Genomic DNA, 16234 nt, shown 5'->3' with positions numbered 1-16234 from the left:
CCTATACTACGAAGCCCATGAAGCCCCTCGCCTACACTGCCTCTCCTCAAAGGCACTCGACGCCGCGGAGCATCACGGACGTTGTAGTCTAGGCGGTGTTCACGTCCTAACGGGGGCGGGCGCAGCCACAACACGCGTGGGAGGCGACAGGTCGCGACGGCAGCGACAGGTGGCAGTGGGGGGTGGCTGAAATCGTAAAGGGTTTTCCAACCCTTGTTCTAAGGGGAGGGGATACCATTCCCTCACACTTAATCTCCTGTTCTTCTTCTCTACCCTTGGGGCTCCCCGGGTTGGGGGGAGCTGAGCTGCCCCTCCTCCGGCGATGATGTCACTACCCCCCTCCGCAGCCTCTCGCTGCCCAGAGCTGCGGGGCTGGGTCACCCCTCCCCCCATCGCCAATCTCGGATTCCCCCATCCCCGCCCCGCCTCGACTTGGGGTGAGTACGGGGGAGGGGGAGAAGGCACAGGGTCCGGGGGCGGTAAGACAGCCTAAATCCCAGTTTTGGAGGCGGGGGACTCGGGAGAGGAGGACTCAAAGGTTACAGCGGAGAGGTAATTGGAGGGTCTCGGGGGACCAAGGATCGTAGGCAGAGAGCCCCCACATTTTCAGCTTTAGTGCCTGGAAGATCGTCTTTCCTGGATTTAGAACTGATAGGAATGGGGGCGGAGGAACAAGGAAGGGGTCTTGGAAGTCAGGAAGGGGAAGACCCTTCCCCAATTCCAGGGCTTTGGGGAATGGGGGAGGGAGAGTTAGGAGGGGGCGCCAAGGGTGACTGAGGTGAGAGTCTGGGGCTTTCAGGAATTTTGTGCCTTGAAGGCCTGAGAAGGGATAGACTGGGAAGGAGGAGGGATGGGGAAAGGGTCTGAAGACGTGAACAGACATTGGCCTCCCTTCCCCTGGTGTCCGTCGCCAAAAATCGAGTCCACGTCCCTTTGGTCTGTTTGCCGAGCTGGGTGTCCCATAACCCAAGCCCTCATTATGCCTCCAGAAGCCTCCCCTATGGGTGGAGAATTCAGGCTCACAAATCCCCACATACCCTGGTGGGGCCTGGAGAGGGCCATGTGGGAGTGACGGCATCCGAATTTCCCAGGGCCTGAGGGAGTCTGGATCATCCTTGACCGAGCCTCTTCCCCCAATCCCACGGTCTCTAATCCCGTCTCATTCCCTATTCTCCCCTATTCCAGCCTCCTCGCTCCTTCCCCCCACCCCATCCCTGCCTTCCCCCCTTCCCTCTGCCCCAGCCCGCACCTTCTCCCACATCTTCTGACCTCCGCAAAAACGCTGGTTTGGTAACTTGATCCCGCGCCCGGCTGCTATCAAAGGCAGAAGAGAAAAGTAGAGTTGGGTGGGGTGGGGGGAGGGTATAAGGGAGGATGGCTGCCTTAGGTCCTTACCCTAGCCCTTACTCCAAGCTCCTAGTGCCCACCCAACCCCGGCCCCAGCATCCACCCCCACGCGCCACCTGCCTAGAAGCCTCACTCAACCCAAGCCCATTCCCTCACCTCAGGATTCACTGCTTCTGCCTGGGGATACACCAGAATCCGGGGCAGAGAAGAGTAGGAAGCCCCGATGTCTTTTCTCTACCCTCCTGGGTCCCACGGGGGCTTGAGGACTGCCTGAGAACAGTGGATCGGGGGCAGTGGGGGAACCCAGGTCTAGGGGTGGGGGGAGTTGAGGTAAACTACCTCCCTGGTCCGCAGGACGGGCCCCACTTCTGCAACTCTCTGCAGTGACGCAGCCTCGAGTCCTGGCCAGTTGAGGATTAGAGACGGTGATGCGGTGGGAGCCTGAGAGAAAGGGACAGAAATCCAGAGGGAGGGACAGAGACTGAAGGACAGCAGGACAGAGCCCCAAAGAAGTGGGGACAGAGACCCAGAAAAAGAGGGACAGGGATTCAGAAAGGGGTGAAAGAGGCACGGGGTGGGGGTGGGGGATAGAGGCCCAGGAAAGGAAAAGAAAGAAAAAGGACAGAAAGAGAAAAGGCAGTGACAGAGGGGGGAAAGAGACGGAGGAGGGGAAAAAGACACGGGGAAGGAGGTAGTCAAAGAACAAGAGCTAGGGGGACAGAGACCCAGATGGATGGGCAGAGACCAGAGGGAGGAGGGAGCCGACCCTGGGATGGCGGGGGGGAGTGGAGGACAGAGACACAAAGAGGAGGGACAGAGACTGGAGGGAACAGAGACCCAGAGAGAGGCAAATCCGAGAAAAAGGTACAGAGGTCAAGATGAGACTGGGGGTGGGGAGATCGAGACACAGTCGGGGGACAGGAGACTGAGGCTTAGAGAGAAGAGGGGCAAGACTCAGAAGGAGGGGGACAGATTCAGAGAACAATGGGACAGAGAACCAGAGGGAGCGCAGAGAGTAAGGAGGGGCCAGAGCCTCAAAGGAGTAAGGGCAGAGACGGGGGGACAAATATTCAGAAAAGGGGAGAAAAAGAGACACTAAGAGACACAGAAGCGGGAGTCGGGGTGGAGAGGGAGGCGATACCAACCAGCCACCGTTCCTGCAGAGGGAGGCGGCGGGCTGGGAACAGTGCAGACCTGGGACCCCCGCAGCCCCTGACCCGCCCACTTCCTTCCCACAGGCACAGCGCCCTGCCGCCGCAGCCCCAACCGCAGCCGCTGGCCCCGCCCCAGCCCCCGCGCCTGCGCTCTACCACCGGGGATCCAGTCCAGCCCAGGGGGCGGGGCCTGACCGGCTCCGGGGCCGTCCGCCTAGTTCTGGCCACGCCCACCATTGGCCCCGCCCCAACTTTCTGCCCTCCCACCAGGACTCTCTGAAACCTAATCCCGCCCAATTTCCCATTGGCCCCGCCTATTGCCTCAGCCTAGACTGTTTCCCGGCCTTTTGGTTTCTCCCCTCCGCCTCTCTTAAGACTCTCTCCTTACCAGTTCTCATCCATCCCTTGGTTCTGCTGGCTGCAGTCCCCGTTATCTAGACCTCGCCCACTTTCCCTCACCTCGTTCCCCCTTCTAAGGCCCTGCTGACCCTTAGAACTATTTCCCAGGTTCTCTGGCCCCCAAGACTTCCCGTTCTAGGCCCCACCGCTCCGTCCATCCCGGTAGCTTTGTACTCTGCAGGTCTCACCTTTTCCTTAGCCATTCTCTACACTCTTGGCCCTGCCCCGCCCCCACCTAGCCTGGTTGCTTTCAAATCCCTTAAAGCCCCGCTCCTCCCTTAGTCTTGCCTTTCCACAGCCCATACAAGACGTTTTTTTACCATTCGTAGATCCCACCCACCTCCCGCAGTCCCTCCGCATCCTTCCTGACATTCTCCCGGCCCAGCCCCGGCTAATCGGGCCGAGTTTGCAGCTCCGACCCTGCTCCTTCTTTACCTCGCCTTCTCCCTTAGTCCTAGCCAGAAGCTCTCAGGTTTCCAGGCCTCGCCCATTCCCGCCCCTTCTCTCTGGGTCTCAGTCCCTGTTCCCCTTGCCGTGTCCCCTTTCAGTCCAGTCTAGTGCCACTCTCCATTTCCAGTTCCCGCCCCTCATTCAGTCCCGCCCACTCACTCTCCCAGCCCAATTAGGACTGCTTCTAATTTCTGTGGCGCTGCCTCTTCTTAAGATCCGCTCTGCGCCGTCCAATCAATGTTAGGAGCTCAACCCGGCAGTCTCCATCTGCCCCACTTCACCGGGTAGTGCTTGCCGGCTCTTTAGGTCCGTCTCTATGCAATCCAGACGGCCGCCCCGATTGTGGCCCTGCCCCTGACTCCGTCAGTCACGGACAGTCAGGCCCCTTTAAATAGCTCGGACCTGTCCCCTTCCTCTGCCGACCCGCTCCTTTTCTTAGTTCTAACAGATCTCTTTCTTATATTTAGCCCCGCCTCCTCTGTTCTCCCAGTGCTGCCAAACCAGGCAACTTTAGCCTCCCATCCCACCTTAACACCTCTCTCGGCCCCGCCCCATATCTCAGAAAGACCCAATCGGTGTGTTCCATCTGCGGCCCCGCCCCGACCAGCTAGGCAGAGTTGGAGTCCGGGCCCTTCTCTCAGCTTTAGCCCCGCCCCCACCTCTTTCCAGGCCAATCAATTCAGTTTCTCCCTCCCTGCGGTCCCGCCCCCTCCCTCCATCACCTCCTCTCACCCAATCACAGCTCTCTCCCCTGCGGCCCCGCCCCCTGAGGCCCCGCCCCTCCCTCTCCGCCCCCCATCCAATGCTGAGCTCAGTCTGCGTCTCATCCTTCCGCGGGCGCCTGGGGTCCAGCAAACAGCAGCCGGTGTCGCCGCCGCAAACGTCCGAGTCCCCGCTGCCGCTGCCCCCGCCGCCACCGCCACCGCCGCCGCTGCAGCAGCAGCAGCAGCCTGCGCAGCCCGGCCCCGCCGCGTCCCCGGCGGGCCCCCCGGCACCCCGCGGGCCCGGGGGCCGGCGCGCCGAGCCATGCCCCGGGCTGCCGGCGGCGGCCATGGGGCGGCACGGCGGCGGCGGTGGCGACAGTGGCAAGATCGTGATCAACGTGGGCGGCGTGCGCCATGAGACGTACCGCTCGACGCTGCGCACCCTGCCGGGGACGCGGCTGGCCGGCTTGACGGAGCCCGAGGCGGCGGCGCGCTTCGACTACGACCCGGGCGCCGACGAGTTCTTCTTTGACCGGCATCCGGGTGTCTTCGCCTACGTGCTCAACTACTACCGCACTGGCAAGCTGCACTGCCCGGCCGACGTGTGCGGGCCGCTCTTCGAGGAGGAGCTCGGCTTTTGGGGCATCGACGAGACCGACGTGGAGGCCTGCTGCTGGATGACCTACCGGCAGCACCGGGACGCCGAGGAAGCGCTCGACTCCTTCGAGGCACCCGACCCCTCGGGCGCCGCCAACGCTGCCAACGCTGCGGGCGCCCATGACGCGGGCCTGGACGACGAGGCGGGCGCGGGCGGCGGCGGCCTGGACGGCGCGGGCGGCGAGCTCAAGCGCCTCTGCTTCCAGGACGCTGGCGGCGGCGCCGGGGGCCCGCCAGGGGGCGCGGGCGGCGCGGGCGGCACGTGGTGGCGCCGCTGGCAGCCCCGCGTGTGGGCGCTCTTCGAGGACCCCTACTCGTCGCGGGCCGCCAGGGTGAGCGTGCTCTCGGAGCCCCCATCCCCCTCCCTTAGACCCTCAGAAACGCCCCATCCTCGCCCTTAATCCCTGGCCCTTCCCAGCCCTTCCTGGTCTCTCGGCCTCCCGGACTCTTAGTCTCCCGTACTCTGAACGCACCCCCCTCTCCCGGCCATCCCCAGATCCTCAGAAGGTCTCTCTGCAACCTTCAAAATACTCCAGACCTCTCTAAACCCCACCCTGCTTATCTAGGCCATCGTAGGCCCTTAGAAACTTCCTTTCCGACCGTGAATCTCTTAAACACACCCCCTGAACAACCCCACATCTGCCTTTCCTGGACCCCTCCTGAGACCCTCAGAAGACATTTCCTCAACCCTGAGTCTTCCTAGCCCCTTTTAACCTCTTCTCACCTCTCTTGGCCACCCCTCAGACCCTCAGAAGACCCTTGTCCAGCCCTCAGTTTCTTGGACCTCCTTAGATCCTCAGAAGACATCTCTTCCTAACCCTCAAAGTGTCCCAGTCCCTGTGAATACTATCTCCACCCCCTGCAGACCCTCTGAAGCCTGCTCTCCATCTTCCAGCCTTCAGTCCTGAAGCCTCTCCCAACACCTCTGATTCTCCTTCTGCCCGTCTCCACATCCCCTCCCTCTCTCCAAGTCTGAGTCTCCTGGTTACCTTTGAACCCCCCTTGCTTATTCTGCCCTTAAAGTCTCAGAATAGTTCCCACCCCAATCTCAGAGTCCCTTGGACTCCTCTGAACCTCCAAACCACTTGCTCTGGTTAGGATACTTCCCCCTCACTGCAACAGAGTCTTGGGGCATCTTCTCTCCTGGGACCCTGCTGCCCCCTCTGTGTTCACATCCCTTCCTGCATCCTCCACACCAACTCCCCTCCCGAGGATTTCCCCATACAGCTCCAGACTTCCCCCAAGGCTTTCACACTCCTCCTCAGTGTCTCCAGAAGAGTCCTGAACCCCCATGATATGCCTTTCCTCTCCAGAACTTCCCATATGCCCTCCAGAATAGCTTCTCTCTCATCCACAGATTCTCCCAGTTTCTTCCTTCATCTTTAAACTGCATAGCCCACTCTCTATCTCTGGGACACCCTTCCCCCACCCTCAGCCTCCCAGCCTCTTTCCTAGTGGGTAAATGACTTTCCTTCCCGCTCCAGAACTTTACCTAACCTCAATCCTGGGGACCCTCCTCAAGTTATCAGCCCCAAAGCTTCCTCCTCAAAATAGCTCCTAGGTCTTTCTGACCTACCTTGGTATCTTTCCACCTGACCTCCCTCCCCAAGCCCTGCTCACTTCCCCTTTCCTAACGCCCCCCACCACTACCCATTCCAAAGCACAGGACTGGGCCTCTCAGACCCCCCCTCTGCCCCCCGCAAAGTGAACCAAAGAGCCCACACTCCAGCCTTCTCCTCTCTCCAGTCTTATCTCTCTCAAAATTCCATATTTCCCCCAAAGCTCTCTTCGTCTCCCCCCCAAAAAAACTTCCCTCAAACATCTGTAACTTCCCAGGCTAAATAGCTACCCTTCCCCCTGGTTCTCATTTGAACCTCTTCCTCCTCTTAACTTCCTCCCTGTGTTGGAGGAGAGAGGACAGTTCAAGATGGGGGGTGGGAAATTAGAGAGAGGAGGGAAAGAGGAGAGACTCCAGGCCCCTTTCTAGCCTCCTGGGGACCCAAACACCCGGAGGAGGCGGTCTGGCACCCTCCCCCCACCGTGCCGCGTCCTGGGCCGGGAAGGACACGGAGGACCCGCAGTGCCGCATTCGCACTGGGGGAGGGAGCGAGGGGGAGGGGGGCCGGAGGCACCGCATAAAGTTTGGTCCCGGGAAGCGCTGAGTTGGCAAGATTTGGGGTTGGGTGGGGGGAGGTGGGGGAGAGGAGGTGCAGATAGGACGTGGCCCTATATGCCCCCTCAGGCCTCTGAGCGGCACCCTCCCCCCATGGCTTGGGGAGCCCTTCCCTCCTGTGACCCCATTGAAGTGTTCTGAGCTGAAACTAGGGGTCTGGGACAGCTACGGGGACATTCATTTACTTTACGGATGTGTTTTGAGTGTCCACGTAGCGCCAAGCATCTTCTAGCCGCCAAATGAGAGTTTGAGAGTTGAGAGTTGAGGCCAACGCACAGTGGAGGGTCCGGCTGTACCTCCCCCTCACTCCTCTGCCCATCATCTCCTCTTTCCTTCTCACAGGGACTCCATGCCCTCCTACCCCTTTTGCTTTTGAAGCATCTCTGGACAAGGGGGTCCTGACGCTGTCCAGCTTCTAAGCTGCGCACTGCGACGGGTGCCCACCTTTCTTTCTGTGTCCCGGGAGGGAAGGAGTTAATCAAGCTACTGGCCTGTGGCCTCCCGCTGTGAAGCGGCACTGCGGCTGCGCACTGCCTGCTCGGCAACGGCCTGGAATGGGTTAAGACCTCGCTCAGGCCTTGCGGCTGCGCACTGCGGTGGGGGAGCTGTCCGTGGTGCTGCCCCCCGCGCGCCCCGCCCCCTGGTCCATCCGGCCCGCCCCCACTGCGGTGCCGCAACCTGCGCCCTGCGCCCGGCTCGGAGGGGGGCGGGGGAGCACCAGGCATGCGCTCTGCGGAGGCCTCTGGCCTCTTAAACCACTGCGGAGAAACGAAGAGGGGGCGGGGCAGAGGGCCAGAGTTGAGCCCCTAGCCCACCCCAGCATCTAGGGTCATCTGTGAGGCGGACGCTGGCCCGCCTCTCGGCTCTGCACTTCAGATGGAGAAAGTCAAGGTCTCCCAAGCCCGGACCTTGCCCACCATCCCGTGGAGGAAGGAGAGTGGAGAGAGGGACAGTGCTGGCCCGGGAGCCAACTCTGGCTCTCCTCTCTTCTCTGCACCCCAGGCTCTCTCTCCTCTACCCATCTGATTAAAGCCCCCTCTGCCTCAAAGCGCATCCGCTTCCTTCTCTAAGGACTAACCCCACTCCTTCCACCTCCCTTCTACATATCTGATAAAGCCAACTACAATTTCTAGGGGCCTTCTCCAAGATCTTGACCATGTCTCTTCTCAAGGCCTTCATCAAAACCCACACCATTGGGCTCAGGACACTGGTCCTTCCCCAACTTGAAATGAACCAGGCACCCCCGCCCCCGTATCTCGGAACCTCTGACAAGCCCCTTCACCTCTCCTTGGGCCTAGCCCTGCCCTCTGCCCTTGCCCGATGTTCAAGCCCCTGACATTCCCTTCCTTTCCAGAGCCTTAAACCCCACCCCTATCATCTTCCCTTTTTTCAGTCTTGACCCTTCACTTCCTTCTTCCTTCAGGGACCTAACACCCCTCCTCCCCTCTGTGGGTCCAACTCTGTGCTGTTCTCAGGGTGAGGGCCTCACCCAGCCTTCTCCCTTTTCTGAGACCCAGTCATTAGCATCAGGGTCCTTATACACTGGCACCTGTCTGAGGCCTCAACCTTTAACTGATGCCCCAACACCCTAATAACGGCTCAAGCCTTACTAAGTTCCAAACACTAGACCAAGCACTGGTTTTGGAGTCGGGCCCTTTGTATACTCATCTAATGTAATCCTTACAATAATCCTGTAAAAAATTTGAGGTTCAGAAAGATTAATCTCCTTGCCCAATTAGGCAGGAAAAAGCTGGATTCAAACCCAGGCTTTCTTACTCTTAACCACCTCCTGGTTCTGCCTCCGACCCACCTTCTCCCCTTCGCCTTCCCTCAGCTCCAAGCTAAGCCCCAAGGCCTCTGAGACACAGGATGTATGATCTTAGTCTCCCTACCCACATCCCCCAGCAGAATGCTTGGACCCTGCCAGGGACCCCTGAGATACGACACAGGGAACAGGAGGGTGGTGGGGGATGGTCTAGGAGACAGAGCAAGGAGCCAGAATTGCTGTTTCCAGGAAAGAAGTGGCCCATCTGCTGCTGCTGCTGCTGGGGCCAGCTCTTCTCCTGAGCTGGGGGAGAGCTGCCTCTGATCCTTTTGCAAGATTTAGAGAGAACAGGATGCAAGAAGGGATGGAGGCATTGGGGTTGAGACACCTGGGTTTCCCTGGAGTTTGTGTCTGGGAAAGGGGCCCCTGGGAGGGTCTCAGGGAGACGGCTAATTGACCAGATGCCTGGGTCACCGTGTGCCCTCTCTCTCCTGTCCTGCCCCGCAGTATGTGGCCTTCGCCTCCCTCTTCTTCATCCTCATCTCCATCACCACCTTCTGCCTGGAGACCCACGAGGGTTTCATCCACATCAGCAACAAGACAGTGACGCAGGCCTCCCCGATCCCTGGGGCTCCGCCGGAGAACATCACCAATGTGGAGGTGGAGACGGAGCCCTTCCTGACCTACGTGGAGGGTGTGTGCGTCATCTGGTTCACCTTTGAGTTTCTCATGCGCATCACCTTCTGCCCAGACAAGGTGGAATTTCTCAAGAGCAGCCTCAACATCATCGACTGTGTGGCCATCCTGCCCTTCTATCTGGAGGTGGGGCTCTCGGGCCTCAGTTCCAAGGCCGCCAAAGACGTGCTGGGCTTCCTGCGGGTCGTCCGCTTTGTCCGGATCCTGCGCATCTTCAAGCTCACGCGGCACTTCGTGGGGCTGCGCGTGCTGGGCCACACGCTCCGCGCCAGCACCAATGAGTTCCTGCTACTCATCATCTTTCTGGCGCTTGGTGTGCTCATCTTCGCCACCATGATCTACTATGCTGAGCGCATTGGCGCTGACCCCGATGACATCCTGGGCTCCAACCACACCTACTTCAAGAACATCCCCATCGGCTTCTGGTGGGCCGTGGTCACCATGACAACCCTGGGCTACGGAGACATGTACCCCAAGACGTGGTCAGGGATGCTGGTTGGGGCGCTGTGTGCCCTGGCTGGGGTGCTCACCATCGCCATGCCCGTGCCCGTCATTGTCAACAACTTTGGCATGTACTATTCGCTGGCCATGGCCAAACAGAAGCTGCCCAAGAAGAAGAATAAACATATTCCCCGGCCCCCGCAGCCCGGCTCGCCCAACTATTGCAAGCCCGACCCGCCGCCACCGCCCCCGCCCCATCCTCACCACAGCAGCGGCAGCATCAGCCCTCCACCACCCATCACCCCGCCCTCCATGGGGGTGACTGTGGCAGGCGCCTACCCACCAGGGCCCCACACGCACCCCGGGCTGCTCAGGGGGGGAGCGGGTGGGCTCGGGATCATGGGGCTGCCTCCTCTGCCTGCCCCTGGGGAGCCTTGCCCGTTGGCTCAGGAGGAAGTGATTGAGATCAACCGGGCAGGTGAGGAGGGGGCGCGAGGGGTGGAGGTGGGGGGCGCAGGCAGAGGTGGGGAGTTTGTGAGGGGGGCAGGAGGTAGTTGCTGAGACTCCGGAGAGATGGGGTGGTCGGCAACAGAGACGGAAGAGAGGAAAGTGAATAGCAATTGCCGAGGCCAGAGAAGAGGCACGGAAATAGACAGTGATGGAGAAACAGAGATTTCGTGTGAAAGAGAGTTTTGGGGAGAGACAGACTTGCAGCCAAGGTATTCAGGGGAACCAGGGGGGCGGGGGGCAGAGTGATCAGCCATATGGTGAGAGGGACTCAGAGAAAGAGAGATGGGGGGCGGTTCAGAGCACAGGGGGAGAGTCTCACGTGGGAATCGGGCCAGAGACAGAGGCCAGGGCACTGTTGCAGTGTCTGATGAAGGAGGTGAGGGGAGAGGAAAGTTGACTGAGCCTGTGCTCATCTCTCCCCCCAGGGGAGTCTGTGTCTCAGAGGCAGTGATTGGGGCATCAGTCCCGGGGAAGGGAGAGGCTGGGGGGCCCCACCCCCATGCCTTAAGTAGGTCAAGAAAGGGAGCTGGGCCGCCCGGCCCCCATCTTGCTCCCTCAGCCGCTGACCCAGTTTCACACCAATTAAAAATAGCTAAAGTCAGAGCCTGGGGGACCCCCACCTCCCCCCCCTCATCTGTCACCTTCCCAACGCCTCCCACTGTGCCCTTGCCAGCGTCCAACACCCCTCCCTAAACTACCGCCTCCCAGCCCCCTGCATCCCTCCCAGCCAGCCCTCCCAGCCTATCCCAAACCATGCACCCTTCCCCAGCTGTGCCCTATTCGGTCCACTTCAACCAACCATCCCACCCTCCACTCTGTCTCAGCCTCCTTCCCAGCACCCAGTTCACTTCCCCACCACCTCTTCCCCCATCCCTGTCCCTTCAAACACCCGACACCCTACCTCTGTCCTGCCCTTCTCAGAACCCAACACCCCGCCTGACCCCCACTTCCTAGCCTTCAACGCCCTTCCCTACCCTGTTGTCCTTCCCAACACTCAACACCCTCCCCACGCAGGACCCGCTCCCCAAACCCACCAGCCACACCCCCTAACAACCTGCACCTCCATCACCTCTCCTTGCTGACCTTGCCCTCCTTGAGTTCCCACACCTCACTCTCTCCTTTGTGTCTCTGTCTGACCCTCGGGACACAGATCCCCGCCCCAACGGGGACCCTGCAGCAGCTGCACTTGCCCACGAGGACTGCCCGGCTATTGACCAGCCCGCCATGTCACCAGAAGACAAGAGCCCCATCACTCCCGGGAGCCGGGGCCGCTACAGCCGGGACCGAGCCTGCTTCCTCCTCACTGACTATGCCCCTTCCCCTGATGGCTCCATCCGGAAAGGTGAGGTGCCCTCCACTGGCCCCCTGGGACCCTCCCTCTCCTCCCCTCCCCCAGGGGAGGGGAGGAGAGGGAGATGAGGGAGGAGGTGCTGGACTTCCCCCATCTCCTGGCCCCAAATTCCCTCCCTCTTAGACGCCCTCCCCCAAATTTCCTCACCACTGACCCTTCACCTGTCTTTATTCCATCTCCATGTCCCCCCCGACCCTCTGGCCTCTTCCCCCACCCCCAGCCACTGGTGCTCCCCCACTGCCCCCCCAAGACTGGCGTAAGCCAGGCCCCCCAAGCTTCTTGCCCGACCTCAACGCCAACGCTGCAGCCTGGATATCCCCCTAGTGGACGAACCCCCTCCCCCCAGGGTAAGTAACCCCCACCCTCTGAACCCCCTCCCTCCTGACTAACCCATCTGAGAACATGCAGCCCCCATTGACCGAGATTCCTGTCCCCTCACTCCGAACAGCTCCATCCAATTAACCCCCAGCCCTGACACTGGCGCCGCACCCACCTGCCCAGGACCTGCGGTGCCCCTCACTAACCCCTAGAACTAAGCCCAACCCTCCCCACCATGTGCCTGACCTCCCTCCCTGCCCTTACGACTGACCCCCATTCTCAGCCCCATCCACATCTCTCTCCCTGCCTCCCCCCTTGGTTTTGCTTTTGTTTATTTAATCAAGAAAATGGGGTACACGCCCAGGACATTGTTCTGGGTGCAGGTTGGGGTGAGAAAGACTCAGCCACTCATCCAGTCACTTGTGGATTGGCCAGCACTTACAAAGCACACACAGGCTCCCGGCACAGTGCTAGGCCCAGGGGATTCAACAGTGAGCAATCCAACCGCACCCCCACCCTCCATGAGCTCTCAGTTTGGGGGAGAGGCAGACACAGACCTAGAACTGAGGCCGAAAAGCAGGCCTGGGCTGAGGAGCCTTGTCCCCGGATCTGGGGAGGGGCGGGTCTGCTCTAGGGCTTTGTGAGGATGCACTGGAGTGGGGAGATTGCAGGTCAGGAGGCTGGGGAGGAGGCTGGGATGAGGGTCCAGGGGGAGAGGACAAAGCCTGAGCTGGGGTCAGGGCTATGGGGGTGGAGAAGAAGGAAAGAGACAGGGAGAGTCGGGGGGGCAGAGGTCAAGAGGGCAGGGTCAGGACTGGCCAGTGGGGAAGGTGAGGGAGATAGAGTGAGGAGACAGTAGATGAATTATTCAGCAAACATAACGAAGCACTTTCCACGTGCCAGGAATCTAACATATATTCTGTAATCCTCACAACAACCCCAGCTAACCCCTAACTTCATTCATTCATTCATGCATGCATGCATGCATGCATGCAGCAACTAATGATTGAGGGTAGAATTCTAGGCACTGGAGATTTAGCAGGGCACAAAGCAAGAATCTGCCATCACAGAGTTGCTACTCTAGAGCCTGGGTCAACATACTACAGCCATGGGCCAAATGTGTCCACCAGCTGTTTTGTAAATAAAGCTTTATTGGAACACAGCCACTGTCTACAACCGCAGACTGGAATAGTTTCGACCGAGATGGTATGGCCCACAGAGCCCCGAAAATATTGACCATCTGGCCCTTTACAGCAAATGTCTGCCACTCCATGACTGGAGGAAGCAGAAAACAAACAAAAGGATAATTACTCTGGCCAGGTCAGATTAAGGGGTGAGAGTCTTTCTGAGAAGGTGACATGAAACTTGAAAGTTGAAAAAGCTCCAGCCAGGCAGAAGAAACAGCAAGTGAAAAGGCCCTGAGGTGCTGCCTGAGGTGCTGAGGTGGGATGAGCTTGGTCTGTTAAAGGAACAGCGAGGAGGGAAGTGTGGCTGGAGCTGAGTGGCCTAAGCGGGGGGGGGAGTCTGGGGGGAAAGGTTTTTGTGGCCATGGTGAGAGGCTGGATTTGACCTTAAAGATGATGGGAGGCCACCTGAAAGCATTTGATCCATCGCTTATTCATTCAACACATGCCTGTGGAATCTCCCTTCGAAATACAGAGATACATCCTAAAGAATCCCTACCCGCAGCCTAAGGATATGCCACAGGACTTAGGGAGCCTCCAAGGACAGCCGCATCTAAACCCCCTTGTTTTACAGAAGTTCAGGGAGGTCCATGGCCCACCCCCAGCCACAGAGCAGATGGGGGACAAGAACCCAGGCTTCTGGGCTCCTAGTCCAGAGGGGACTGTCTGGCTCTTCTTGTTCCATCCCCGGACCTCTCCTTGTTGCAACCCGCCCCCACCTCCATCATCCTCCACTTTCATCTCATTACCAACCCCCTGCCTCCCTGCTCCCATCTCACCCCCCACCCCCTGCTTGCACCCAGTCCTGTTACCCACCTCCCTTTGTTCCCCACTCCCAGGTCTGGATGGGCCCCTATGGAATTGAGGGGGAGGGGGGAGGATTCGGGAATGTGGGTGAGGGAGGACTGGGGGGTGCAGCTGGGGGGGGTTCTCTGCTTCTCTTGCCTCGGATGCCAAAAGCCATTCATTGAACTCAAATTATGGCTGGAGCTGATGGGGCTGACTCAACTCCCTCCCCCAAGGTCCTGGATCCCTCCCCCTTCCACGTGCCTCCCTTCCTCTCTAACCTTCCTCCAGGACCCACCCTCCACTATTCCACCCCAACCAAGATCCTTCCTCCCGAGCTGACCCTCACCCACCCCATGACCCCTCCCTTCTCCGTCTCCCCTCACCAACCACCTGATTCCCTCACCTGACCGTGCTCCCCCGTCCTCCCCAGCCCTCCCCCTCCTCTCTTCCTTCATCCTCCCCTTCCCCCTCAGCCACCCCGGAAGCTCCTTCCATATTTGATGTCTCTGGCCGCCCCCATTTCACTGCTCCCCTCCCCCGGAAAACACCAGAGAGGAGGAAGAGATCTCGGCTTTTCTCCGTCCCCCCAACAGTGAGGCTGTGTTGGGGGCTTCCCCCTGGCCACCCTCCCCCCCCCGTGACTCTGTGTATTTCTGTCCCCAGCTCTTGTCACCGCCTGAGACCTCGCGAGACCCTCGGTCCCCCCCTGCCCCTTCCCCCCAGGTTAGCAATTGGGAATGGCTGGGAGGGGGTGTCCCCAAGACACTGGGCTTCCAACCTCCCCCAGGCCCTCCCTCCGTCGGTCAAGATGCCCTCGTCCAGACAGACCCCTTGGTACTGCCTAGCAAAGCCCTAGAAGAGCCCAGACACTGGCAGAACTCTTCAGACATTCCTAAGTTTTCAAGAAACCCCACATGTGCCCCAAATCCTTAGATCCCTTGGACTATCCAGACATTGCCAGGACCTTCCCATCAGAAGGTTCTCGTTTAAAGGCTTCTTGACCCTTTAAAGATACCCCATTACAGCCTTCAGCTGTCCTGCCCTCCTCATCAGACTGCTCTTGGAGCTGTCCTGCACCACTCCCGCCCCGCCCAGGGAGGGGGCACTGCCAACTTGCGCTCCATTCAGCCCCTCACAGCGTCCCCACCCGCCTGTCTTCATCTCTCTACATCTAGGTTAGCCCCCTACCCACTGCAGCCCCACCCATTCCCTCCTAAGGCCTCTCCACCGGCTGCTCCCCCACTGGCATTCCACCCACGCCCGTGCTGCCCACCATCTGCCTCGCTGCCCCCCACCGTTTTGCCTCAGACAAGGGGGCCAACAGGGGGGAGGGGATTTGAGGGGGGCCGCGGTGGGGGTAGGGTGGGGGAGGCTCGGTGGCTGCCACCCCGCCTCCTAACCCTGGGTCTCTCCCCCCTCCCCATGTCTGAACCTTTCTCCTTGATGCCGACTGACTGTGCAATTTGTTCACTTCTCTCTCTCTCCGTCTCCTTGGTCCGCCTCTGTCCATCTCTCCGTCTCTTGCCATCTGTCACTTTGTGTCTTGGTGTCTGTCTCTCCGTCTCTTATCCTCTCTGTCTCCCTCACCGTCTCTGTCACCTGCCTTCTCTGACTCGCCCTCTCCATCTCTTCCTGTCTCCTGCCTTTTCCTGTCTCTGTCTTCTCTCTTTCTCCGTCTCATATCCCTTCTGTTTCCCTCCTGCTTCTCTCGGTCTTGGGGTCCCTCTGTCTGTTGGACCCTCCCCCTGCACCCCTATCTCCTCGCTTCCTCCCCGTGTTTCTGCCCTTCGCCCCCTCCCCCCCAGGTTACGAGAAATCCCGCAGCCTGAGCAGCATCGCGGGCCTGAGCGGGGTGTCCCTGCGCCTCGCCCCCCTTGCCACTCCCCCTGGCTCTCCCAGGGCCGCCCGCCGCGCTCCCCCAACCCTGCCCTCCATCCTCTAGCGCTCCCCTCCCCCCCGTGGGGGGACTCGGGGGTGACAGGGAAGAAGGTCCAAAGGAGCTGGGGGTGGGGGGTGGGGGAAAGGGTTTAAAAAAAAAAATCAAACAGTCATTAATAATATGCAACCGAGACGACGACGCCAGCAGACACCCCCGGGCCCCTCACCTCCACCTGGGTCCCCAGGATGGAGGGGGGAAGGAGCCAAAGCCCATCCCCCCAACTACTCGCCCCTCCTGAAAAAAAGCCTTCTCAGGTCTCCATGAACCATAGGACCCCCCCGCAATCGACTCGTGTAAATACGCCCAAATTATATCAATTACATTTTGGGGCGCCTCCCCACTACTCTGCATGCCTCC

At 59.9% G+C, this 16234-nt stretch overlaps 1 protein-coding gene across 3 annotated transcripts; it reads left to right on the top strand.

Moving 5' to 3' along the window:
- Window positions 1–4152: 4152 nt before the first annotated feature.
- On the top strand, window positions 4153–15880 carry KCNC3 (potassium voltage-gated channel subfamily C member 3; the record flags this gene model as incomplete). 3 transcript variants are annotated; one of them, XM_079723046.1, is made up of 4 exons in its annotated part: window positions 4153–5043; window positions 9157–10264; window positions 11447–11638; window positions 15744–15880. In XM_079723046.1, 4 exons carry the CDS (start codon window positions 4153–4155, stop codon window positions 15878–15880), a joined length of 2328 nt encoding a protein of 775 aa, XP_079579172.1. The 3 variants fall into 3 exon arrangements, with proteins under 3 accessions (XP_079579172.1, XP_079579173.1, XP_079579171.1); XM_079723047.1 differs by lacking the exon at window positions 15744–15880 and adding an exon at window positions 11868–11971; XM_079723045.1 differs by lacking the exon at window positions 15744–15880 and adding an exon at window positions 11868–11971 and having other exon boundaries at window positions 9157–10309.
- Between the last annotated feature and the right edge of the window lie 354 nt (window positions 15881–16234).

The sequence above is a fragment of the Hyperoodon ampullatus genome (genome assembly GCF_949752795.1).
Source record: "Hyperoodon ampullatus genome assembly, chromosome: 18".
Lineage (NCBI taxonomy): Eukaryota > Metazoa > Chordata > Mammalia > Artiodactyla > Ziphiidae > Hyperoodon > Hyperoodon ampullatus.
The sequence above is the reverse complement of the archived record's forward strand: the minus strand, read 5'-3'. Positions and strand labels throughout refer to the sequence as shown.